This window comes from Eublepharis macularius, chromosome 9 (assembly GCF_028583425.1).
Source record: "Eublepharis macularius isolate TG4126 chromosome 9, MPM_Emac_v1.0, whole genome shotgun sequence".
Lineage (NCBI taxonomy): Eukaryota > Metazoa > Chordata > Lepidosauria > Squamata > Eublepharidae > Eublepharis > Eublepharis macularius.
The window spans coordinates 1,856,350-1,881,871 of record NC_072798.1 but is presented as its reverse complement, the minus strand read 5'-3'; the positions used below and the strand labels follow the sequence as shown (position 1 = coordinate 1,881,871).

The 25,522-nt window shown below is 52.1% G+C and overlaps 3 protein-coding genes across 7 annotated transcripts in view; 1 reads left to right on the top strand and 2 right to left on the bottom strand.

Moving 5' to 3' along the window:
* The window catches only part of LOC129336103 (lithostathine-like), a 13,537-nt gene extending 9,710 nt beyond the window's left edge, over window positions 1–3,827 (bottom strand). The window contains exon 1 of one of the 3 annotated variants that reach the window (XM_054989104.1): window positions 3,719–3,827. The gene's annotated coding sequence lies outside the window, so the exon portion shown is untranslated. Of the gene's footprint in view, window positions 1–389; window positions 506–840; window positions 1,155–3,718 lie in introns of those variants that run through there. The other 2 variants (XM_054989106.1, XM_054989105.1) reach the window with 2 other exon arrangements.
* Window positions 505–25,522, top strand: RABL2B (RAB, member of RAS oncogene family like 2B). 3 transcript variants are annotated; one of them, XM_054989100.1, is made up of 8 exons: window positions 505–662; window positions 19,028–19,057; window positions 19,795–19,874; window positions 20,406–20,485; window positions 22,254–22,365; window positions 23,811–23,908; window positions 24,044–24,127; window positions 25,112–25,522. In XM_054989100.1, exons 2-8 carry the CDS (start codon window positions 19,032–19,034, stop codon window positions 25,190–25,192), a joined length of 561 nt encoding a protein of 186 aa, XP_054845075.1. In that variant the 5' UTR covers window positions 505–662; window positions 19,028–19,031; the 3' UTR covers window positions 25,193–25,522. The 3 variants fall into 3 exon arrangements, with proteins under 3 accessions (XP_054845075.1, XP_054845074.1, XP_054845076.1); XM_054989099.1 differs by lacking the exon at window positions 505–662 and adding an exon at window positions 16,388–16,611; XM_054989101.1 differs by lacking the exon at window positions 505–662 and adding an exon at window positions 16,518–16,601.
* NME6 (NME/NM23 nucleoside diphosphate kinase 6) lies at window positions 6,348–16,347 on the bottom strand. The gene is made up of 6 exons (XM_054989102.1): window positions 16,271–16,347; window positions 14,161–14,336; window positions 13,784–13,886; window positions 13,009–13,048; window positions 10,799–10,959; window positions 6,348–9,706 (listed from the first exon to the last, which is right to left on the bottom strand). The coding sequence occupies exons 2-6, from the start codon at window positions 14,251–14,253 to the stop codon at window positions 9,462–9,464; spliced, it is 642 nt and encodes a 213-aa protein (XP_054845077.1). The 5' UTR covers window positions 14,254–14,336; window positions 16,271–16,347; the 3' UTR covers window positions 6,348–9,461.

Here is a 25,522-nt window from a genome sequence, read left to right as displayed (position 1 = left end):
TCTTCATTCAATTCTTCTTGCAAATACTGCTCCGCTTCTCCTCATCTCTCGCGTTTTTGTTGTTTACATCCTGCTGTTTCGTACTCAATTTCTGCCACCTGCTCCTCTCCTTGAGTTGTCTGCCTAGTTGCTTGCTCTTCATCACTCAATTCCACAACTATTTTAACTATATCCTTGATGCTTTTAATTAGACTTTCGTTCGTTTCCCGAATAAGTTGTATCAACGCTTTGTGACTCTCTACAACTTTTTCTCCCAGCGATTTTATAGCTGATCGCATAGCAGCCTGCCGTTTCTTCTCCCCTCTCTTCAAATTTGCACTAGATTTCTCCCCCCACCCCGACATCTTCTTTATTTTTTACTTTAAATGTTCGTATTATTTTAATCTCACCAGATATCGGGCAGAGAGTCTCTGTGGCAACTTTAAAGTAGTTCAAAGTAATGAATATCCCCTTCCTCTTGCCTTCTCGCTGCTATATCTCGCGTTGTTTCTTCAGGGTCCTCTTTGCTGCTTTGCTTCCTTCTTCCTGTTTTCCAAATCAAGCCTCTCTAGGCAGTCCCGCTCGCAATTCTTCTTGCATTCCGTTCTCTCGCGATGTTTACTCAGCCGTTCCTCCACCTCCTCCCCTTTTCTCACAGCCGGCTATCTTGCTCCAAACCGCAAGTATGCATAAACAAAAGTTATTTTCTCTTCTTTTACGCTTTATAATCTTTCAAATTTCAAATCTTCCTTCAAGATATCTTGCTCCTGTCTTATTTTATCATCTCAGTCCACAATTTTCATTTTTAGTAGAAATTTTCCTTCTCTTTTTAAACCCGAAAGCCAGATAAAGATCTTTTACCTCGATTTGTTCCGTTTGGGTCTTTCGTGCTGCCTCCTTCGTTACCCATTAGCCAAATCTGGTTCTGAAGCTTGGGTCCTGGCGGGCTTATGCCGAACAGCGACTCAGAGAGTGCTGCAGAGATGTTAGCTCATCCTTCTTCGAGAGTACCTCAAAGCAGTGTGGGGGATCCATCGTCCTGGACCCTCCCCCCCGCTGAGATCTCGCTCTCTCTGGAACTTGTAGCGTTCTGGCTCCTCTCCTACCTGGAGAGGAGTGGCAGCCGGTGATCGGAGCACCTGGCCTGCCCGAAACAGTCACTCTTGACGGTCCAGCTCCCTGGACCGCTTCAGCCCGCCATTAGCCAAACCGGAAGTCTCACCACTGCAGCTGCCCTTTGTTTTGCATTTGGGGGGGGGGGGGTGAGGATTTTTTCTTTCTACGTACTAGATAAGTTATTATTGTTTGTCCCTAAAGCAAATATCTGGGAATATGACAATGCACAAACATATGTGTGTGACCAGTATTTTTTGCAACAACTGTTGGTTTAGAAAGATACTTGAACCCTTGGAGGTGTTTGAATGTATCACTGGGAGGACTCTTTTCTAAGCCTGTTGCCTCCCATCTCCTGGAAGTCTGGCTTCTGGACACTGGGAGCACGGCACACCCAATATTTTGTCAAGATTTTAAGCTAATGACAATAAAAGGCACACACTTCCCTGCCTGGCTCTCTCTTTGAGAGCGGATGGGGCTTTACGGCAAGGGGGGGGGGCTTTTATGGCCAAGGCCACCGTTTCCTTTGAGCCCCAATGACTTCGCTGAAGGAATTTCTAGTATCCGAAGAAGGGAGCTTTGACTCTCAAAAGCTTACACCCTGAAAATCTTGTTGGTCTCCAAGGTGCCCCTGGATTCCAATCCTGCTCAATCTAGGGTTGGCAGGTCCAGGCTAGGAAATTCGTGGAGATTTGGGGGATGGAGCATGGAGAGGGTGGAGTTTGGGGAGGGGAGGGGACTCAGAATGGTATAATACCATAAAATCCACCCTCCAAAGCAGTTATTTTCTCCAGGTGAACTGATCGCTGTCACCTGGAGATCAGTTGTAATTCCAGGAGATCTCCAGCCACCACCTGGAGGCTGGCAACCCTAGCTCGATCCTCCCCCCGTGCCGGGCTGATGCAGCAGCTCATTGGTTCTTCTCCCATCACAAAATGCTCTGGGAGGTGCAATCCATCTTGTGGGGCTGGACGGTTCCTAGGCAAGCTGCTTCAGGCTGATGCGGTGCCCTCCAGCCTTGGAGTGGCTGGGGGGGGGGCAGAGAATCTCCCCTCCCCACCCCACCTGAAGAAGGAAGAGGCTCTCTCTGCCAGTTCGGTGTACTGGTTAAGACCGGCAGGATGCCACAGGAGGACATGGAGAAACTGAGTCCAGGGTAAGGAACCTGGAACGGCAAATGGAAGCTACACTCTGTGCATACAACTGCCATTCACCTTCTGAATGGCCAGTTTGGTGTCATGGTTAAGAGTGGCAGGGCTCTAATCCGGAGAGCCAGGTTGGATTCCCCACTCCCAGACTGCATCCCAGCAGACTGGCCAGGAGACAGCATTTGCTGATCCAGCTGGGTGAAGGCAACAGTCTACCTTCTCTCCTTTGGATGCATGGAAAGGAAGGAGGACCCCACCCCACCCCACCCCTGTGTGCCTGCCCCGTGCCAGATCAGGTACAAGGAGGGGGCATGAAGGAAGGTGGATTTTAAGCACATCCCATCTTTCCAGTGTCTTACAGCACATGTGGGGTTATTAGACAGCCCAAATAAGATTGAGCACCTGAGGGCAGAAACCACCTTTTTTCCTTCCTACGCACAGTGTCATGTGCATGGATAATGCTATACACCCCAACCTTCTGGAGCCTGCAGGCACCTTTGGGATTCTGACACGGGGTGGTGGGTGCAACCCCAACATGGCTGCCACAGGAGGTGGTGCCAACCACAATGTGGCTGCTTTGGGAGGCGCATGGCCAAATACACACACACAGGAAAAAGTCCAAGCGAAAGGGAGAAAGGGGGCAATTTTAAAAACACACTGGAAAAGAAGAGTGTGAGAGAGAGTCAAATCAATACTGTGGAGGCAGCTGCGGACAAAGCAACATTATTTTAATCTGCACAGATTTCCAGTGGCATCTTAGAAGTCATGCTTGGCAAGAGCCAACCTGGCCATGCCCACTTTCTGAAAACTCTTGGCAGGCACCGGATAAGGCATCAGCGGGCCTTATCCGGTGCCTTATCAGGGGCCACCTGTGGCTCTTTGCCTTGCCAACTATGGTGCTCTGCCATACGGCACCTGCCCCACACTCCAGGAAAGCGTGCAAGGCCCTTGCCCAGTGTTGGCAGGTTTCTCCGGCCGTCGCTGAAGGAACTGGACAGCCATGGGCCTCATGACGACGGGTGGGAGTGAAGGGCTGGTCTTCTCTGACAAGGGCTGCCCTTCTCTGCAGCCGCTGTGCTTCTATCCCAGCACCCAGAGGAGAGTAAAACCAGCACCGCCAGGAAAGGAGCAAGCGGGCCAACGGTGGGGTGGGGGTGGTTTTACTCCCTAGCGTGGAGCCTCCCTTCAGAACACGCGTGGCCCGACCTGAGCAGGTTTCTGGAGGGGAGTGCCAGAGTGCCCTTTACTGCCACCTCTCTGCCACCTCTCTGCCTCTTGCAGCTTCTGGCCAGATCCACGGGAACGGGCTCTGCAGGGGACAGTCAGGTGCTTCCCCCATCCTTCCCCCTGCAGGGCCTTCTGCACTAGCAGTGTGGCTCTTTCGACTGATGGCGACTGCAAATGTGACTTTTTGCAAGCAATGGAGCGAGTGCTCTTTTGATTCTCAAAACCCAGCGAAAAGAGAGCAATGGTCTTACCTAGGAATGGCAGCCTGTTCCAAGGGTAGCGTCTTCTGTGCAGCCCACCGGGGTTTTTATGCTTACAGAACTGGGAGTGTTGCGGAATATTAACACACATGCACATTGGTGGGTGAAGCAATTCTCTCAAAACATGTGGAAACTGGGATTTTGTTTGTTTGTTCAAAAGGAACTGATTAACCACTAAACCACAGGTCTGTGTTGAGAAACTGTTCTCTTCATTAGCCTCGTACAGGGTAACTGGAGAGTGGACAGAGCTTGATTTATTCCATGTGTCAAGTGAAAACCTTGTCTCTCAGCCAAAAATCACTCAATGCTATCTTTTAAGACTTGTATTTTAAATCAATCTAATCACCCTTGAAGTTATTAAATATAATTTTTTATTTATTACAAAACATTTGTGTACGTCAATGAAATTAGAAATAGAAAAACATACATGTCGTCTCTTACCCTATCTTAAATGTAAAAGATGAAAGAGAATTTCTAAGATTCTCACCAGCTCTTTTAGAAAGACGGGATAGTCTCGCGCTACCCACAGATTCAGGGGTGCTTGGGGTGTGGCAACCTTATACTTTCCTTGCAAATTTGGCTACCTTATGTAGGCCCAGTTATGTGAATCTGACATGACTGCATTAAAACCATTCAATTCATTCCCTCTGACGGTTTGAGGTAAGAGCCTCTAAGTTGAAAGCGAATTCCCCATAGAAATAATTGTTTCAGAACTGTGATCTGTTTGTTCCATTCCTCACAAGACTTAGTTTTGGGCATAAGGCCACTCGTTCATGGTTCTCTTTCTCAAGGATGGAACGGCGAGCTGTGCTGACCCAGCAAGAAACAAACATGGTTGCTGAAAATGTGAGACCCGCTGTTCCTTAATCTATACCATTAACAGGCAGAGTCTGTGACAAGAGGGGACTAAAACAGTAGCTGTGAATTTAGGTAGCTGTGAATTTTTTGCATCGTGCAGGAGGTTGGACTGGATGACCCTTGGGGGTTCCGTCCGGCTCTATGTTTCTATGATCCACCTCCCCCCATGGGAACAGCACTTATTAGGAACAGGCAAGCAAGAGAAGTATGGAAGAACCGAGAGGAGGTTAATGCAAGCAGGTGGGATCCAGGAGGGAGGGGCTTGGCAGTCCCCGGGAAACGCATGAGGAAGAGGGTCCGGCAGCCCCACCTGGGCCTTCCGAGATGCTCCTTAGTCACACCGATCACCCTCTGTGCACTGTTGTTTGATCCCTCCTTTTGTCTTAAGCAACACTAATCTCTTTCTTTCTAGCCTGGAGTGTCCTGGTTCACCACGTGCTCTCTTTTATACGAGAGCAAGATTAGAGTTCAGTGGCCCCTTAAAGACCAACACGACGTCCAGGGCAGAAGCTTTCGAGAGTCAAAACTCCCTTTGTCAGATTTGAAACTTGACTCTCAAAAGCTGATACTGTAGAAATCATGTCGGTCTTGCTTCTCCGCTTGCAGCCAGCTGGGTGACCCTGGGCCAATCACAGCTCTTTTAGAGCTCTCTCAGCCCCACCCACCTCACAGGGGGATTATTGTGGGGATAATAATAGCAGCATACTTTGTAAATTACTCTGAGCAGGGGCTTACTTGTCCTGAACGGCAGTACATAAATTGAATATTATTATTACTAGAATTAAAGCCCATTGTGCAAATAAATACAACGGACTCTAGAAAGCTGGGGCTGGGGAGGGCTGGCATGGGGGGGGGTCTGGGGAGGGCTGGCAGGTGGAGGGGCAAGAGGGGTCTGGGGAGAGCTGAGAGGCAGGAGGGGTCTGGGGAGGATTGGCAGGTAGGGGGCCAAGAGGAGTCTGGGGAGGGCAGCAGGTGTTTTGCTTCCGCCCCGTCGCCCCATCCCTGCTGAGAGTGGCATGGCTCTGGCAGGGCTCTGAGGGCGATGGGCGCTTCGCCTCTGCCCCCACCCCGTCCCCGCCGAGAGTGGCATGCTGCGCCTCCAGCGGGGCTCCCAGGGTGGCAGCTGCATCGTTCACACCCCGTCGCCCCGGCTCTGTCGAGAGCAGCGCACCACGGCTGCAGCAGGACTTCCAGGGCTTCGGTCACGCCCCGTCGGCCAGGCTCCACCTGAAGGTGCATCGCTCTTCCTGCGCCGCCCTCCTCCTCCAGCTGGGCTAGGTAGCTTGGTGGCAGGAGGCCGGGCAGACTCGCCTGACCCTCCACTGCTGGAGGCGGTGTTCCATGGCACCCTTTTATTCTCATGCGCCCACGCAGGCGCACCAGGGTAAAAGTGCATCATCTGAAAGACGTTAAGGGAATTATATAGTAGGATATTGCAGACCAACATAGCTACCTATCTGAATTTCGACTTTATACACGACCCTTTGATTCAACTGTTTTCTCTTAACAATCATGGAATATGCTGACGGGTCCTCTGCCTGGTTAAAAATAGGAAACTGGCCAGGGCACCTCAGCAGCTCAGGGACTGTGCACCACAGAACCAATTTGGGTTCAGGAAGTTTAAAAGGCTCTCAGAGGGTGGCATCGAGAACACTTCGAGCTCTGAAAGGGGCCAGCTGGCGAAGACACAGATTTCCCACCTGGTTCCTCCTGGGCAGAGCCTATTGTTAGAAGACCTTCTGGAAACAAGAGATAAGAGCTTTGTGGTCAGGCTTGCCAAGGGACCTCTGAAGGTCTCTTGCTCCATGAAGGGAAACGGCTTACGCAAGTAATGGTTAGAATAAAAGGAGCTTCTTGACGCAATATGCAAAGACAGTTAGGAGGAAGGTGAAACACGAGTGGTTAGGAAATGTCAGGTCTTGCTTAAGCCCCTTCTTCACAGATGTGCAAGAAAGCGTTCATCTGGAACTGCTACAGCCACCCTACGTGCAGAAGAGCCAGTCACAGGAAGATGGCGCATGATGGAAACGGGGGCGTTCATGATCCTCCATTCCACACTGGGGCTACCTCACCAAAATTCCTTTTTTGACAAAGGACAACCAGCTTGGGCCAGATTCTCGTTTTGCCATGGAAATGGAGAGCCATTAAAATGGCAGCACCATACTATAGTAAGTCTCTGATTGGTAGAAATAGTTTCTGACATCAGAGATGGAGCTTTGCTTGAGATTGGTTAGATACACTAATGAATCTCACCAAGGGTGCTGGCTTAGGTCAGACTCCATTGCCCATAAATCAATACCTGGGAGCTGTGGACTTTTCTTAGGTCCCAGCTTTGGAACTTCGGGAGACCTCAAGACCAGTGGGCCAGGGATTCAAGACCCCTCCATTCTCTTGATACTGAAGGAACTCTGTACATGCTCTGAGGAATCTGCTACAACCTAGATAAAGTGTACTTAGCTGAGTTAGACCAACATTGTTGCTTTTATTTGGGAGGCTGTGCACTGTGTGTCAGTGTGCTCTTCCCTGGGTTTTGTATCATGTTCCCTTTCCAACCCTTTGGAATCCACCTACCATTCCCCCCTTTTTTCTATAATAAACCACTTTTCTATAAAGACATTTATCGGCTTTCTTAGTACATTTTCTCTGGGATATTTCTCTGTCTCTTCCCTACAGGCCACACCACCAAATCACAACATGGTTTGCTAGAAGGTATTTTCCAGGGTTTCCTCCCTGTTACTTAGTTATTTTGCTAGCACTGAGCTGGGAGGGCCCTTTCTCAGGGGGTCGGTCTAGATGTTCTCAGGAGTCCCCTGGGTGGTGGCAACCAAGTACCAGGCTGCTTTCCAGGGAAACCTTGGTCTAAGGGAATTCCAAGCAGGGAGAAGTCCCCCCCCCCTTCCTAACTGTAACAATTTGACTGGCAGCCGTGTGGGATTCCCCCCGTTGCTTTTGGTGGAGAAATCACGTTTTTCTTTGTTGGTTTTTTGTTGAGAAATCCTCAGTAAGAAACGGAAAGCTGATTTTGAAAGTTTTGGGGGGAAGCACAGCACACTACCATGCGCCACACACACGTTTTTCTTTTTTGTTTTGTGGTTTTAGTTACGAAACAGGAAATGTTGGCAGGTCAGGACTTGGAGTTCTCTTCATTTCAAGGGGAAGATCCAAATCTGGCAGCTGTCGCTGTGCTGAATGAATCAGCAGTGATCAAAACTGAGAGTGTGCAGCTCACTTCCAGTTGGAAGGAGAGACAGGAAAAGGACCTCGGGGAGCCGAGACAGCAGGGAGAAAAGATCCTGAGCGGACAAACAGGAGAAGAGCCTTTGCAGGTGTTGAGAGAGGAAAAAGCACAGGAGACCCCCAAACATGGGAGCAAGCCCATGGATATAGGATATGCTATTTCCCCAGGTATACAAAGGGCCGTGATAAAGAGGCCTTCTTTACCCCCTCTGAACACACCTGTCTGGACTTTAAGGAAGGGTGCGTGAGGTGCACGCACTCTCAGGTTACAGGAGGTATCTGAGGGGTGGCCGCTGATCACTAGGCTGTTTTCCAGGGAATGCCTGCTCTAAGGGGGATTCCCAACAAGGGAAGTCACCTTTCCCCTCCTTCCTAACCATAACATGGTGCAACTGCCCTTTTGACATCCTTCCTGGAAACCACAAAAACTGTTCCCCCTTATATTTAGCCTCCCTTGCCAAGGGAGGCTAAGAGCCCCCCAGGACCAGAGAAGTGCAGGAGAGAGACCATCTGCCAAGAAAAGAGGCGCCTCCCTCCACAAGCAATTGTTTCTATGGTCTCTGGCACGGGAGGGAACTGGCATAGCCCTGGGGGCGGGGCGGGGGCCCCCTGCTTCCTCCGTGCTCTCTGTCCTTGCCCTCTGCCACTGAAGTGGAACGACCAAGTCGCTCACTGAGCAAACCCACTCCGGACGAAGCCCACTGAAAGCAATGTTCATCTCTTACACCACAAACACGAGTGGAACAAGACCAAGAGAAGCACTCAACTGGCTGCCCTAAAACACACGAATTTGGGGCTAGACTGATAACGGCCTTGCGCAGCTGGACTCCCCCCAGGTTCTGAAATCCTAATTCCAGCTCTCGTGTCTTCCTCCCAAGCGACCTGCCGTGGCCAAGATGTAAGTGAAAAGGGCGCATCTAAGGATTCCCCGCTCAGTGACACGCCCCCCCTCCTTTCCACCCCACACAGAAGGCAGCAGCTCTGGACTTGTCAGCAGACCCAGTCCTCACCACGGTTTCTGGATCAAAATATCCATTAAAGAGAAGTTAGGAAATCTCACACAATGGGTGTAGGTCACCCAAGGCCAATCCCATTTTCGTTTGTACAAACACGGGCATTGCTTCAGAGGCCCAGAGGACCCTTGCACAGCTTTACTCAGCACGGGTGGGAGATTCACTCACACGGGAGTCAGTTCAGGTATGAAAGGTCCACGCCAGACGTAACAGTTCTGAAAATGATCCCGGTCTCTGGTTAACAAATCTGATGAAAAAAGGCGGAACAAATTACAGAGAAACTCTCTGATCACGGTTTTCCACAGGCCGGAGCCATGGCTTTCAGACAACGGTCAGTCCCAGTGCCCCCCCTTTCTGAAATTCTGATCACGCTGATGCTGCCCTGCACTGGACGCACTGCTGGGACGGTGGGTCCCTGGGAGGACTGCACACAGAAGGCGTGCAGCCTCATCTGGCACGGGCAGAGGAGTGGAAAGGCATCATGAAACTGATCTCTGTACTTCTTTTGCATTCCCAAATATGTGTGTTTTGACCCAACCAGCAATAAGCAATAAACTGTTTTCAGTGGCAGTCTTCTGTGCCTGGCAGGTGACCTAAATCTATAGGAGCAAATTTCTTGCTGAGGCTCATTTGCTGGAGGGAAGAGGATGCTGGCTCCGTGCAGGCCTCTTGGCGTGAGTCCTGTCCTCCTCAGATGCCTTTAACTCCTCGCCGTCTGCCTGTCCATCTCTGGGCACATGGTGAGTCACCGCCTTGACATCGTAGCTAACTGGCCCACCACGCAGGTGCGGTTCCTCATGCTGGTACCAGTGCTCCTCACAGAAATCTGGAAAGAAGGCCGCAATCTCCCTCCTGGCTGATGCCACGGAATCTATGGAAGCAGAGAGGAGGAAAATGTGAGCAGATGCAGGCCCCACGCAATGACCTTTGCCTTGGCATTACGAGGAAGAACATCTCCTCCTCCCCGCACACACACAGGGTCACGCTTAGTAATAACTGCACGTCACAAGATACCTGAAATTACAGCTCATCCCACTTACAGGCAGGCTGCACCCTTTCCAGCAAGAAAAGGAAGAATCTGGTAGCCAGCTTGCAATGGAGTGTTCGGAGAACCCCAAGTTCATTCTGCTGGTTCAGAACCAAGAGACAAAACAGGCTTCCAGGCCTTACAAAGCCTGAAAAGGCCTGGTTAGTAGCTGGTGCAATCTCTGAAGATTGAGTGTGGCTAAATGGGGCTGGGGGGGCACAACAGGGAGGGGGCTTCAATACTCCACACAGTTTCTCTTCTTCTCTAGGCTTACCCAGGCACTCTTTCATACTTCCTCCCTCTCCTGCCTCTCAATTCACTAAAAACCTTCATCTGGCAAAAGTAAAAGCAGCAAAATAAGCTGAGGGAGGGGGGAGACAGAGACATTATCTGGCAGCAGAGCACAGCCTCTGCAAGCACCAAGACTGAGTTTCACTCTCTGCATCTCAGCAGCCCAGCTGAGAAAGGGCTTACCTGCCGGAGACAGCAGAGACAGAGCTGCCGCCTGTCAGAAAGGTAGTCCCGGGCTCGAAGGACTGGCCATTGACTTCACAAATGGATAGCCCCTTCCCTCAGCTGGCTTTCCTGTGTCCCTGACACCCTCAAACTGTACCGAGCAGCCTCCTCTGAACAGAATGGGCCAGGTAAGACACACACTAGTTTCAAGGTCCAGACAGCATAGCATGCCGCACAAAACAGCAGCTGGCCTACCTCCCTTGTTTTCTCAGGCTGGTTCCTACAGGACAGAACTGCGCGAAACCTTTCTCTCGTCTGTAGTTGCTTCTTAGCTTAACTGGCTACCTCTGTGCTGCAGGGCACACACTTAACAGGGCTTACACTGTGCAAGTCACTTTGCGAGCATTTTTCACTGAAAGCTACACTTACAAAATAAAAATCAGTTTTTCTCACATCGAGGCCTGCCTCTTCCAGACTCACCTGAGCCATGCACCGAATTCCGGGTGTCAGTGAGGCCATAGGCCCCGCGGATGGAGTCCGGGTCCGTGTGCTGAGCACGGAACACTTTCGTGGGGCCCATCAGAGACCTCCAGAATGAGATGGCTTCCTCGTGGGCCAGGATGTAGGCCCGCATGGGGCCGCTGGAAGGGAGAGGAAGAAAAAAAGACTCCCTTTTCAAACGTGTAACAGGCAAAGCATCCCCTACTGACCATTTTCTTCACCAAAAGCCCCTTCCCAGAGGAGGCCAGAAACTACAACATGCATGGCTCTGTTTTTGTGGCATCTGGTGCTGACATTTTAGGTAATTTCTTGCGATATTTCCCTGGAGACAAAAATCTACGGTGCAGAGAATTTTCATTATTGCATGGTGTGCGTGTGCCTTTCCCCATGTACTGCCCACCCACCCGCCTGCATCTGAGATCTGACGAGATCAGGCTAGCCAGGTCACGGCAAGCCCATGCTATCCGCCCTCACCCCCACGCTACACACAAAGTGGGGCTAAGGCTGAGAAAGCATCTCGCGTAATAGTCTCGGGTGAGAGCTGAACTGGGCACTTTCTGGCTCACAGCTTTCTGCAAGCCACTACACTAAGGCAGCAAATGGGATGTCGCTGCTAGATGCATACTCCTTGGAACGGTTAAAATAAAATGGAACGGACTAAAGAAGTTGCTGTGGGGCACCAGCTATCTTCAGGGTGGGAGTTATCTCGCGGGGATCCACGGGACCAAAAATATTATCAAACTTTACGTTAAGAGTTGGCTATCAACTGTACGCGGATGACGCCCAGCTCTGTATTCCTCTATCGAAGTCCCCTGGTGATGCAGCAGAAGTTTTAAACTGCTGCCTGACAACTGTGGTCAGCTGGTTGAAAGCAAACAAACTGAAACTGAACCCAGACCAGATGGAGGAGATGCTGGCTGGGAAGGCAGAGATCCTGAAAGACACCGTGTCCCAACTTTCTGTGCAGTTCAGCTGACGCTTGCAGACTTGGTTAAGAGCCTGGGGATTATACCAGATCCAGCACTGCTGCGAGAGGAGCGACTTACGGCAGCTGCCAAAAAGGGCTTCTACAAATTCAGCCTAGCCCAGAAGACGGCCCCCTGCCATGACACGGCTGACGTATCCACCTGGATCCACAGCATGGTAACATCAGCACTGGACCACTGCAAAGCACTCTGCATAGGTCTCTCCTTAAAGTTAACTTGGAGGCTCCAGCTGGTGGAGATCACTGCAGCTCGATTATTAACAAGAGCTAGGCAGAGCATGCACATTACTTGCCCTGGACACCATCAGTTATGAGGCTCGATTCAAGGTTTCGGCAACCACATACAAAATCCTTTCATGGCCTTGGTCCCTCATATCTACAACTGCGCCTCTCTCCCTATGTTCTGCCATGACAGCTTCGCTCACAGGAACGGGGCTTTCTGCAGGTGCCATTGTGCAAAATGAAGAGCTGCCCGTACACGTGGCATTCTCTGTGGTGGCCCCCACCTTATGGAACGGCCTGCCTGAAGAGGTCAGGAAAGGTCCCACTCTCCTGGCTTTCCACAAAGTGTGCAAAACTGAATTATTCAGGAGGGCTTTCATATGCAGGTGACAGGGCCATGCTGGATGAACATGTTTCAAAGAGATGCTTTCAAAGAGCCAGTTTGGTGCAGTGGTTAAGAGCGGCAGGACTCTAATCTGGAGAGCCGGGTTTGATTTCCCCACTCCTCCTCCGCTTGAAGCCATCTGGGTGACCTTGGGCCAGTCACAGCTCCCTGGAGCTCTCTCAGTCCCACCCACCTTTCAGGGTGTTTGTTATGGGGATAACAATAGCATACTTTGTAAACTACTCTGACTGGGTGTTAAGTCATCCTGAAGGGCGGCATATAAATCTAATGTTGTTGTTATTGTTGTTATTTGATAAAGGAATAAGGACTGTAGGCTATATTACTGTGCACTGGCTCTTAGTGTTGTTGCCTATGTCATAAGAAATTGCTCACGTCTGTTTCCGCTCTGTATCCGCTCTGTATCGCTTTCCAGTTTCTGCAATCCTCACCCATATGCCTTATTTACTGAATGTCCCGGCTGCTGACTGTATTGAATTACACTCTCAGAGAGAAAAAACAGACTATAAATAAGTAAAGTAAATAAAAAACAAAATAAATATGTTATTGTTCCTTTCAGTGGAGAATTATCAGACATACCTGGCCATAAACTCCACCAACCTCTGGTAGAAAAAGCGCCCTGGAACAAGGAAAAGAGCAAGGAAGTCAACCTCGCATGTTTATCTCCTCACTGTAATGGATACGAATTCTCCTCGTGGCGCATAGTACCTTTTCGTTCTCGCCACGTGTATCCTCCGGCCACTCCAGGAATTAAATCAGGCAAAGAACAAGGCCAAACACAAGAAGGGGCACCACGCAAGCAGAATGGATGGAGACCACCACGCCTGTTACGTGGATTCATCATTCCCACGCTGAAAACCCAGTGTTTCCTGGTTGAGCACCTGCGTGCCATTGTATGTGATGACAAGGCAAGAGTGCAGCTGTTGCAAACAGACAACCAGGAGGAACCCGCAATTCTCCACTGATGCAGTTGTCCACACAGACTGATCAGGGACTGCCCCAGGGTTGGAGTGTTGGACCAGGACCAAAGAGAGTCGGGCACAAATCCTGGCTTGCCCTGAAAATTACTGGGGGACCTTGGGCCAGTCACATACTTTCTCGGCCTAACCTACCTCACAGGGTTGTTGTGAGGATGAAATGGGGGGGGAAATCACGCATGCTGCCTTCATTCCTTGGAGGAAGGATGGGAGGGATAAAAATGGACGACATAAATCATGAAACATACAAGCAGACCTTAAGGATCAGAAGAACAGAAGCCACTTCCTGGATCCCTAAAATCAGAGCTGGCCACTGTCCGCTGACCTCAGCTGCCTCCCTGGCTCAGAATTTAAGAGGGCTTCGTTTGGAGCCTGACCTGAGTGCTCCCGGTAGAACCGCCGGCTGTCCTGCCTGGTCCACATCAGATCCTTACTGCGGATGATCAAGAACCCGTTGCTCAGGATGGTCTCATGCACAGCCTAGAGTGAGAGGAAGAGAAGGCATAAACCCTTCAAGCCAGAGGAAGTGCAAGCGAGGAGGAGGAGGGCGCCCCAGGCACGGGGACCGCACATCAGTCTGCCACTCCCAACTGCACACAGGTCTTACCGTGGGGAGAAATGTATAAGCCATCAACCAGTATCAGCTGAGAGGGGCTTTGCCCCTTCCGAGTGCAGCTCACAAGGAAGGGCGTGCATCCCAGCACCAAAGAGGATGCTTCAGGGGGACCCTCGCAGCAGCCCTTCTGCTCCTCACCTCAAGGACGAGGGGGTGAGCCACAGCGTCCGGCTTGACAATGGCCAGGGTGAGCTGCAGCACCCGCTGAGGGGCCCGCAAAACAGCCTTCATCCTCCTCTTCAGCTCTTTCTGCCCCGGGTGGCTGCAATGGGAACTGTGCCAGCCAAGCTGGGCCTCGCGTCCAAAAACACTGCCTGCAAAAAGCACCAGGCAGGTCAAACTGGGCTGAGGGAAAGGCACAGCAGAACCAAGCGGGGACCTTCAGCAGGCAGCAGCAGGAGGGGAAGGAGACAGACCCGTGTTGCCTCAGCCCAGTGCTGCTGGTCCTCCTCACGTCAGCAGCAGCAGCAGCAGCTCCCGAAAGGCATTCTCATCAGCTGTGCCTTCACAACAGTCCTTCAGAGACGGATGACAAGCCACTCTCACTGCTATCCTACGCAGAGGCGGCTCCCGTCTAAATCAATTGATTTCTGCCACCCCAGTCCTCTTACATTGTTGATTCGATGTCTCACCCGGTTGATTGTCTTGGCATACTCTATGTACTCTGCCTTAACTCTCAGTGAGAAAGGCAGTCTATAAATAACATATATAAGATTGCATTTTATCATTCTTGTTTCATGGGTGGGTGTGGGGGGGGGTACAGACAGCTGATCCTGGAGATGGTGTCACAGTTAAGATGTTAGACCAGGAGCTAGCTGCTGTAGCATAGTGGTTAAGTGGTTGGGTTGTGACTCAGCACTCTCCTGGTTTGAATCCCACTACTGCCATGAACTCTGCACGTGGCCTTGGGCAAGCCCCTCCTCTCAGCCCCAGCTGGATTGTGGGGATAATAAAAACACGGACTTTGGTCACCGCTCTTGGTGGGGCACTAAGCTGTCTAGAAGTGCAGTATGTAAGCAGAGTGTTGTTGTTATTCGGGCCCAATAGCCCCTTTAAGACCAACTCGATTTCCAGGTTAGGAGCTCTAGAGAGTCAAAGCTCCCTTCATCAATATGAGTAGTGGAAGGGAGTTTTGACTCCCTGGAAATTTAGCTGGCCTCTAAGGTGCTACTGGACCCAAATCTTGCTCTTCCACTTCAGACCAACACAGCTACCTACCCGAAACGGTTGTTGTTAAGACTTGCTTGCAGGATGACCCTGAGCCAGTCTCCTCGCCCCCAACCTACCTCTCAGGGTTGTTGTGAGAATAGCAAGGAAGGGGGTAGAACCATGGAGCCTGCTTGCTCCCCACAGAAGAGGGCTCTTCCCCAAATGGAAGAGGGGCTGCAATCCAGCTGGGAAGACTGGAAAGGGCTTCTTGTTCCACACCCTCTCTTTGGACTGCCACTGGGCCGCCCCTTGACTGCTGCTCTGCTTCAGACTGGGCAAGGCAAGGCAAGGCGGGGATGGGGGGGGGGTAGGCGCCAGGCTGCCAAAGCTTCAGCAAGCATCCATGCTGTCAAGCACTCAGGCTCCTCCTCATGGGGGCTGCAATCCTAAGAACAGCTTCCTGAGAGTAAGCCCCAAGGCCCATCGCCACCTTGGGGTCAGGAAGCAATTTCCCCCAGGCCAGTTTGGCCAGGGATCCTGAGAGTGTTCAGCCATCCTCTGGGCATGGAGTGAGGGTCACTGGGAGGGTGTGGGGGGAGGTACGTATGGTTGCCAGCTCCAGCTTGGGAGATTCCTGGAGGCTTTGGAGGTGGAGCCTGCAGAGGGTGAGGTTTAGGGCGAGGAGGGACCCTCAGCAGGGTCTAATGCCCCAGAGTCCTCCCTCCAAGGCAGCCATTCTCTCCACGGGAACTGATCTCTGCGGCCTGGAGAGGAGCTGCAATGCCAGGCGATCTCCTCCCGCCTGTGTGAATGTGAAGGCCTTGCGCAGGGGGGGTTGGACTAGATGGCCCTGGGGGGACCCTTCCATCCTTGTGGTGCTATGAATGAAACGGCGCTGGCTCCGGACGGAGCGGGCCTGCTTCGCGTGGCCTGCGGTGGGCCCACAGCAACGAAGCGCGGTCGCCACCCACGCCCCCCGCCCCCGGCGAGGGCCTCCATTTTATCGCTGGGGGCGAGGAAGGCGCCCCCCTCCAGCCCCCCGCCCGCTTCACCGCCCCGCAGCGCCTCCGAGTCCTGAGGGGGGACGCCGGGCGCCTACCTGACCGGCCGGCCGGCGGGCGAGGCCTGCTCGGGGCGGGCGGAGGCGGCGCGGCCTAGTCGTGGCGGGGCGGCGCGTCGGTTGCTAGGCAACGGCGGCCTGGCCCAGCGGCGGAGGTAGGCCGCGGGAGGCTCCGCCGGGCAAGGGCCGCAGCCGGGCCGCCCTCCGCGCTCTCTCTCCGCGGCCGAGCGCGCCTTCCTCCGCCCGCAGGCCGGCCGGGCCGCCATGGCGAACGGGAGGCCCGGCGGGGACGCCGGCCTGGAGCTGGACCAGGAGAAGTACGACGCCGCCGAGAACGTCAAGATCATCTGCCTGGGCGACAGCGCCGTCGGCAAGTCCAAGTGCGTGGGATGGGGAGGCCCCCCGAGCGCTGACAGTTAGGCTTGCCAACCTCCAGGGCGTGGCTGGCGCTCTCCCGGGATCCCAGCTGATCTTCGGGTTGCCAGCTCCAAGTTGGGAAACTCCTGGAGATCCGAAGGGTGAAACCTGGAGAAAGTGGGGTTTGGGGAGGGAAAGGACCTTGGCATGGCTCAGTTCCATGGAATCCACTGCCTGAAAGCAGCCATTTTCTCCAGGGGAACTGATCTCTGTGGCCAGGAGACCAGTCGTGATTCCGGGAGATCTCCAGCCACTACCTGGAGGCTGGCAACCCTAGCTGATCTCCAGGTGACGGAGATCATTTGAGAAAATGGCTGCTTTGGACTCTGTGTGGCATTCTGCTGCCCCTCGGAGGTTCCTTCCCTGCCCTCTCCCCCATCCCAGGCTGCACCCCCAAATCTCCAGGAATTTTCTCTCCCGGTGTTGGCAACCCTAGTATATAGACTGGCACTGTTTGACATATTTGTGGCATTTAACAGCTTGATTTGAATCCTGGCACTTGAGAGACCAACCAGACTTTCAGGGTATGAGCTTTCCAGAGGCAGAGCGCCCTTCTTCACGTACCTTTTCGTAAGGATTGGTGCAATAATGCATGTGAGATATATTGAATGTTATGCATATTACAGATAATGAATAATTTTCAGTGAAGATTATTCTTTACTGAAATAATATATGTGAATCTCCGTTCCTAGTTGTAACTGATGAAGGCAGCTCTGACTCTCGAAAGCGCACACCCTGAAAATCTGGTTGGTCTCTAAGGTGCCCCTGGATTCACATCCTGCCGTTCTACTGCAGACCAGCACGGATACCCACCTAACACTATCTTTATGGAATTTAACAGTATAAATGTGGGATGTATTCAAACAAAATGACAAGAATGCCCACTGGAAATAATGGGAGATGCATTCAGGGCATTCTTGTCATTCGTTCCAGTGTGTCCCAGTAATCGCTTTGCTTTCTGCAACCAAACTGAGAAAATGGGCAGGACTAAACGGAGCACTGCTCCCTTTGTGCGGCTTCCTTTGTTAAACATTATCACACAGAAAATGTTAAATTGTTACAGGTGCATTCTCGGCAGGTTACAGGTGCATTCTCGGCAGACCAAACTGGACATGTTTGAACAATAATTTATTTGTTCAATTCATTTATATCCCACCTTTCTCCCCAGTGGGCCCTGAAGCTGTTACCTCATTCTGCTCGCCTCCATTTTTCCACACAGCATCCCTGTGAGGTAGGCTAGGCTGAGAGTGAGTGGTGGCCCAAGGTCACCCAGCAAGCTTCTGAGGCAGAGTGGGGATTTGAACCCGGGTCTCCCAGATCCTAGTCCAACTACTACACCACGTTGTCTGTCTCTTACCGTGCAATCCTAAGAAGAGGTATTCCAGGCAAAGCTTAGGATTGCATTGTTAAATACATGCCTTGATAATATGTTGTATATGTCTATAGCATATATAAGAATTATGATTCTCAAACGCTGCCTAATGTTGTACATAATAATCTTTGTATTTTACATTTTGAGTGAGTGAAACTTTGTCTTAAAAGACATTTCACTCATTCTTATAAAAAAAAAAACATTGCATAGTTTGGCGCTCCCAAATTTCTCAATTTTTCTTTGGAAATTTTTGAAAACAATCAAAAATCCTCAGCAGAAAAGGCGGTTATTTTCCATTTTTTTTCTCCTGGGTTTTTGCATCTGTGGTTTCTGGGCTCCAACGATCTCAAAGGTTGATTAACTGAGCCCAGGACTGCAGTGTTGCTTCTCAGAGCCCCCCTGTGTTTTCTCCTAAACAATATTTTATTACCACTTCAAAGAGCCATTGGCCATTTTTTTTAGACCAATAACACGTTTAACATTAAAAGTTTCCCCTATATGTAATGCAAGAGGAATAGCTAAAATGGCTGATTAGTAATCTAATGAATAACCACCAAACCCCCTTCTTAATGCAACATTAGATATCTGTTCTGGCTGTTTGAACAGTCCTACACTATTGCCCGCAATGGACAGGTGCACTTCAACTCTGGGCCTAACGGGCAACCATATTCCAGTTCAGAAAGGATATCCTCCCACTTTTCCCTGTAGTGCGTGGCTTAGCACGGCCCCTTGTATATATCTGCCCATGGAGAGGCCCTGCTCAGAGACAGTGCCCAGGCCTGGCGTCCCCAGGGCTGTAAACAATGCATCCTGCTCTCTGCCTCGGGTGGTTGTGCTGCTAGGCATACAGTGAAATCCCAAGCAGAGTTACTCCAGTCTCAGGCTTCTAGTGGTCGGTCGGTCGGTCTCCTGTCTTGGGTGAGAAAGCCTTTTCGCCTTTACTGCCTCTGAGATGTTGTGAACAGGGGTCTTTATTTACTGGTCTTTTTTCCCTTCCTGCCTTGCAGATTGATGGAGCGGTTTCTCCTGGACGGCTTGTATCCTTTGAGGTTTTGCAACAGGCATGCTGGCAGAGGGAAAATCATTTACTTTTATTTAAAATTGGATCAAGCCGCTATAGATAGTCTTATGGCTGCCTTATAACCGCAGCTTATAATAAACATCCAGATTGACACGCACATCTTAAACAATACGGATACGTGCCCACACACCCCTTCTTTGAGCAGTGGGGATTTGAAGGGAGAAAGCAGCAAGTGCAGAGAGAGAGAGAACACCTGTATTTCCTGCTTCAGCAAGGGCCGTTAGGGCTCGGCTTAAGAATCCGAAGTTCCATGTAGGGAGCCATGTGGGTCTGCAGGAGAACAGCAGGGTTTGAGCGGAGGGGCACCTTAGAGACCAACAAGACGTTCAAGGTATGAGCTTTCGAGAGTCAGAGCTCCCGTCTTCCGCTACAGGTCAGCTGCGTGTCTCTGTAGGGTTTCTTGGCCACAACTTGGGGTATGGGGGTTTCTTCCCCCTTAGCACCCTCAGCAGTTCTCACCTTTGTAGGCAACCTGTACTGGATTCTTGCTAATACTGTGTCTTTTAAACTTGTATCTATTTACCCCATGGCATTGTTTATGAAATGTCCTTGATACTGTATTGAAATGTCCTTGATGCTGATTGTACTAATCTCATACTGTGTAATTCGCCTCGAGTCTCAGTGAGAAAGGTGGACTATAAATGACATAAATAAAATAAATAAATAAATAAAACTTCTTGACGACTTTCACAGCCAGCCTCAGCAGCTCTCTACCTTTGCCCTGACGCTCTACAAGCACGCAGCCACTGTGGATGGCAAGACGGTCCTTGTGGGTAAGACCTTGCAGGGCATGACAGCCTTGGAAGAGACGGGTGGCCAAGCCAGGAGTTGAGTTCCCACCCTACTTTTGCTTGGTTTTGTAACAGTTTGTATGTATGGAGTCTTTGGCTCACTGTTTCCAAGATGTGTAAAGCCCCGTGGCGCAGAGTGGTAAGCGGCAGTACTGCAGCCCAAGCTCTGCCCACGACCTGAGTTTGATCCTGGTGGAAGCCGGGTTCAAGTAACCGGCTCAAGGTTAGCCTTCCATCCTTCCGAGGTCGGTAAAATGAGTACCCAGTTTCCTGAGGGTAAAGCGTAAGTCACTGGGGAAGGCCATGGCAAACCACCCCATAACAAAAAGTCTGCCAAGAAAACGTCATGGTGCAACATCCCCCCCCCCCATGGGTCAGTAATGGTGCTTGCTTAGGGGATTACCTTTACCTTCCCCCCCCCCCCAAGATGTAGCATATACTTCCAAGAAAGGTGAGGCCTGGGACAGGGCTGTGTTCCTGTGTTCTGACCAACCTCTGGCTTCTGCTTTTCAGATTTCTGGGACACAGCTGGGCAGGAGCGCTTCCACAGCTTGCATCCCTCTTACTACCACAAGGCTCACGCTTGTATCATGGTAAGGGGACGGAGCTGCGCATGAGGTTGTGTCAGGGCTGGCAGCCTGGAAATGGGCCAGCTGGCTCAGGAGGCCTTTGGGGAGGGCTCCAAGTGCCCAGTGAGCAGCTCAGTCTGTGCAGAGCGGCACGCTGCTCAGGAGGCAGCCTGGGGGTGCCCCTAGAATGGCCTCCAGGTCAGCGGACCCTGCTGAGGTGAAACAACAATGCCCCCTTTGGCCAGCTGCAGGGGAGCTGCCTCTGGACAGCGGAGCACAGGCCTGCTGTTCCCTCGGCTTAGCCTTGAGGATGCAGGACCGAGGCCTGCGGGGCCTGCTCCCAGGATGCCTGGTTGGAGGCCTGAAACCAGCCCCACCCCAACCCACCCCTCGCCAGCACCTTATAGGTGAGCTGTTTATAAGGAGCAGGCTAGAGGACCGCTTGCGGATCATCACTGGATGGCATCCAGTGCGCCACGTTACAGTGCAGATTTCATCAGTTCCTTGTTTGGATGCTTAGCAGACCTTGCTCTGAGCTCAGGTCGTCTTGTAGGCCATTCTCTGCACGTGGCATTGTCTGCCGGGGAGCCTGGCATGTTTGCAGAGGTCCATCAGTGGCTACTGGCCCTGCTGACTAAAGCGAACCTCCACATGCAGAGGCAGTCAGTGAGTACCAGGGCCAGGAGGCAGCATCAGGATCTCTGTGCCCTGGTTTTGGCCTTCCAGGTAACTGATTGGGTCAGTTCTAGGGACGGCAGTCCATGGCCGATAGACCCCCAGGCCCCTCACAGCAAGCACTCCAGAGCGTTGGTTGAAAGGATGATTATTTAGAGGTCCATTAAGTTCATGGGTACATCCATAGATGGGAAAGTTGGCAGGAATGATTATACAGGCTAAGGCACTCTTGATATAGGGAGTGCTATTCCCCCCTCCCTTGGAGCAGTTTGCATTTAAGCACGAAAACCTAAGAAGTTGCATGAGAACACAGTAGCTTAGTCTGGATAGAAACGGCAGACGATGACAAAAAACACAAAGGCTTTCTCTCTCCCCTGGGAAATGGTTACATTTCTAGTTCCAGATGCAAGGCCAGCGCCGCCTATTTTCAGGGATGACAGACTGGTTACCTTCCCTGTGAAATCAGCATCAGCACTTCCGTTTTCAGGCAGGCCCAGAATGGCATGACTATGTGGCTACATTACAAAGCACAACTATGTGAGCAAGACATGAAATCATACAGTAGATCAATACAGTGAACAGATCAGATCAGAGCAATACATCGATTAGAGAATACATCAGTGGCATGGGTGTGTGCGCACATGACAGGTTGGCTGCTGTGCGAGACAGGCGGCTGGTCTGATCCTGCAGGGCTCTTCTGATGGTTGTGGGTCCCCGTGTGCCTAGCTGCCTCCCTGTGCGCACTTCTGCCACTGTCACTTCACAGGCAGTGTCAGGGCCGGACCTCTCGGGTGCAGACCAGGACAGGACAGGGACTCATGGAAGCGGAAGTGTCCCCCCTCACTTGTCTTCCTGGTTCCTGCTTCATCAGAGCAGCAGCAGCATGGCCCTGTGTGGTTCCATCCTGTGCCCTCCCCTCTCATTCCCTTGTTCTTTCCCCTGGGAAACAGCTGGCCGGGGCCCTTCTGGGCTGCTTCTCCATGTTCCCCAGCCCCACCAATGCCCAGAGGAGTTCTGCTGTGGCCTTTGTGGGCCAAAGCGCCATCCGCTGGTTCAGCCTTGCGTAGCTGGGATAGACCTCTGCATTTTCTGTCCGTCTGTCTGTCTGTCTTGCAAGGTCTTTGATGTTCAGAGGAAGGTCACTTACAAGAACCTGAGCAACTGGTACAAGGAGTTGCGTGAGTTTCGTCCCGAGATCCCCTGCGTTGTGGTTGCCAACAAGATTGATGGTAGGTTCCCTCGTGTATCTGAGCTCCGTGAGGCTGCCTAGTGGGGTCGAGGGGGAAACGTGGACTTTGGGGAGCAGAGGCAGCCCTTGGCTCGGCTGGGCTTAAAGCTCCAGGATTACAGTTGAAGTTGGAACAGCTGAATGAGTCAGACACTGAGCAGGTCTTTTAGGTTTTAACACGTTTTTCTCCAGAACCAGAGTCTCCTATATAAGAGGGAAGGGGCGTGGCTTTCTGCTTGGCATGCGGAAGGTCCCAGGTTCAATCCTGGCATCTCCAGTTTGAAAAGGATCAGATCAAAGGTGATAGGAAAGACCCCTGCCCGAGAGAGACCCTGGAGAGCTGCTTCCCGTCTGAGTAGACAGTGCTGGCTTGGATGGAGCAAGGGTCTGGCTCAGTGCAGAGCACCTCCTCATGTTCATATTAAACAATAGAATCCATTGGTGGTTGTGGATTTTCCAGGCTGTGTTGCCGTGGTCTTGGCATTGTAGTTCCTGACGTTTCGCCAGCAGCTGTGGCTGGCATCTTCAGAGGTGTAGCACCAAAAGACAAGAGATCTCTCAGTGTCACAGTGTGGAAAAGATGTTGGCAGGTCATTTGTATCTACTCAGGAGGGGTGGGGTTGAGCTGAGTCATCCTGTGAGAGTTTCCCAGGGTGTGGAATGCTAATGGCGGGAGGCGTCACTGTATCCTGAGGAGGTTCTTTCGCATACGGATTGGGGCTTGATATGCTTGAATAGAATCCATTATTTTATTTATTTATTTATTTAATTAATTAAATGTGTATCCCGCTCTCTCTGCAAGCGGGCTTAGAGGTAATAATAATATGAAACAATCCGGCAGTCCTGTTGCATCTGCCACATGATTGCTACAGGGTTTTGCAGCCATACGACAGCTGTGAGTTACCCACGCAATTCAGAAGCACTGCACGTGCCTGATTTGGGTCAGGTTGTGGTGTGGGGAGAGGGGCTCTGGCTCCCTTGCCGCCGCTTTCCAAACCAGAAACAGTCCAGGGGTGTGTTGTTTGCCTTGTCAGAGCTCCCCGTGCACTGAAGGCTTCCTGCAGGGAACTCACAGCTGGTGTCCTGCAGCAAGTCCCCCTGGTGATCAGGCGGCAAATGGAAGGTATCGTTTGGACCCAGTTTGGCCACAGGACAGCACCTCTGCTGGAGGAATGGTTCCACAGAATCCAACCCAGCGGTCGAATGCAGGATATGCATGCAACACTTTCAGAAATCTTTTGGTGGTGCGCAAGGGAGGGCAAGACAGACCTGCATCACCCCTGGGATTGCTGATGGCGCGCTAGTCTTCTAGGCAGGGATGGCGGGAGCAGGCAGGGCTTATCCTGCCTGGGGAAGGCGACTGCTGTTTTCATGTTCCAGTTGCACACACCCTTAAGACGGTGGCCTTTCCCAGCCAGAAACAGTCCCCTTTTTTTCCTCCTACAGCTGACATGAAGATGACTCAGAAGAGCTTCAGCTTTGCACGCAAGCTCAACCTGCCTTTCTATTTTGTGTCTGCTGCAGATGGCACCAATGTGGTGAAGGTGTGGGAAGGCGACTGCCCTGGGGGGAGGCATTCCCTGGGCCCAAGGGGGCGGGGCTTCCTCTGGGCGGGGCAAGAACGAGGTGGGCGGCCTGTCCTGTCTGTGGAACTGACTGCCTTGCTCCTTCTTCCGTAGCTCTTCAGTGACGCCATCAAGCTGGCTGTGGCTTACAAACAGAATGCAGGCGACTTCATGGATGAAGTCCTGGAGGAACTGGAAGTAGGGGAGCCTCCCTGGCACTGCCCTCTTTTGCCCTCCTCGGAAACTGGTCCCATAGTCCTGGTCCGCTTTTCTGCCCCTCCCTCCATCCGGAGCAGCTCCAGGCGGGGGATGCGGTCTCCCCCTTTTTATTCCCGGAACAACCCTGTGGCCACCCAGTGAGCTTCTCGGCTGAACTGGGATTTGACCCCAGTCCCCCCCACCGCCCTGCCAGACTATTTCCCACAGACCACCATGGAAGGATGCACCGAAGCTGCTCTCGACCAGGGCCGATTCCAGATGACTAACCTTAAGGCGTTTCATGCCGACCTCTTCTGGATCGCGACGGGGAAAATGCGAAATATCGCGTTTCCTCGCGCGAGTTTTGCGCGACGACGCGCAAAACTCGCGCGAGGAAACGCGATATTTCGCATTTTCCCCGTCGCGATCCGGAAGAGGGCGGCATGAAACACCTTAACATTAGTCATCTGGAATCGGCCCAGCAGCGGCTCCTGCTGCTGCTGGAGAGCGCCTCCCTTCGCTCCGCTCCGCTCCCCTGGCTGCTCCCTGCGTCCCCTTGCAACCGCCGCTTGCTTCTGCGTGTCCGAGGAAGCCATCCAAGCCTTCTCTCTCTGGCAGCGTAGCTTCATATTATACTCCCTCCTCCTGGAAGCAGTTGCAGAGACGAAACAATCAGGAAGCTCTGGGAGCGCCAGGGTCATTGTTTCCTCTAGCCATGAAAAGCCAAGTGCAGCAGGTCTTGCCAGAGAGAGACGGTGGCTGCCGTCTAGGGGCAGAGATGAGGCAAGGGATCTCAGACTGGGGGAGCCACCTAATGATGGGCAGGACTGGAGGGTGTGTGTCCTATTGAACATTTCACACCCAGGCATTGGGGGGGGGGATGCGCAGGGGGGCTGAGGCAGGACTGGCTTGGGATGGAATGGGGCGTTGGTGCCGGAGGTTAAATCTTTGCTCCCCATCTTTCTCCTCTCATTTTCTCTGCAGAATGTGGAGCTGGAGAAGAAAGGGGGAGATTTGTCCGACAAAGAAGAGGATGGCCCAGAAGAAAAGCCCCCATCGACCTGAACCCTGGAAGTGCGGGGGCTGCCTCCACTGCCTCCCGTAGCTAGTGCAAGCGGATCCTTGAGAGGGCCCTGCACTAAGGGGCCTGGCTGCCGTCCCCTCCACTCCCGGGAAGGAGGTGGCTCGGCTGAAACCTGTTCTGCTGCTCCACGTGCTCGTGGTGTGGGTGGCTGAAAAGACCCCTGGAGAAGCCAGCCACCCACCCACCCTTCAAAGTGATGGGCATGTCATTTGGCGGGGCATGGGTTGGTGGATGCACCCAGCCCGTCTGGGCACAACCAATTGTAGATAGCATCCAGTTTAAGAAATAAACACCAAAGGACTTGTGGCAAA

Bases quoted from the DNA above. Each gene is read 5' to 3' on its own strand.
- NME6 (XM_054989102.1), bottom strand. From the start codon at position 14,253: ATGAAGGCTGTTTTGCGGGCCCCTCAGCGGGTGCTGCAGCTCACCCTG. The intron at 13,887-14,160 runs GTGAGGAGCAGA...CTCTCACTCTAG, and splicing joins CTCACCCCCTCGTCCTTGAG to GCTGTGCATGAGACCATCCT. The intron at 10,960-13,008 runs GTATGTCTGATA...TCTCCCTTCCAG, and splicing joins TTGGTGGAGTTTATGGCCAG to CGGCCCCATGCGGGCCTACA.
- RABL2B (XM_054989099.1), top strand. From the start codon at position 16,496: ATGGCGAACGGGAGGCCCGGCGGGGACGCCGGCCTGGAGCTGGACCAG. The intron at 16,612-19,027 runs GTGCGTGGGATG...CCTGCCTTGCAG, and splicing joins AGCGCCGTCGGCAAGTCCAA to ATTGATGGAGCGGTTTCTCC. The intron at 24,128-25,111 runs GTAGGGGAGCCT...TTTTCTCTGCAG, and splicing joins AAGTCCTGGAGGAACTGGAA to AATGTGGAGCTGGAGAAGAA.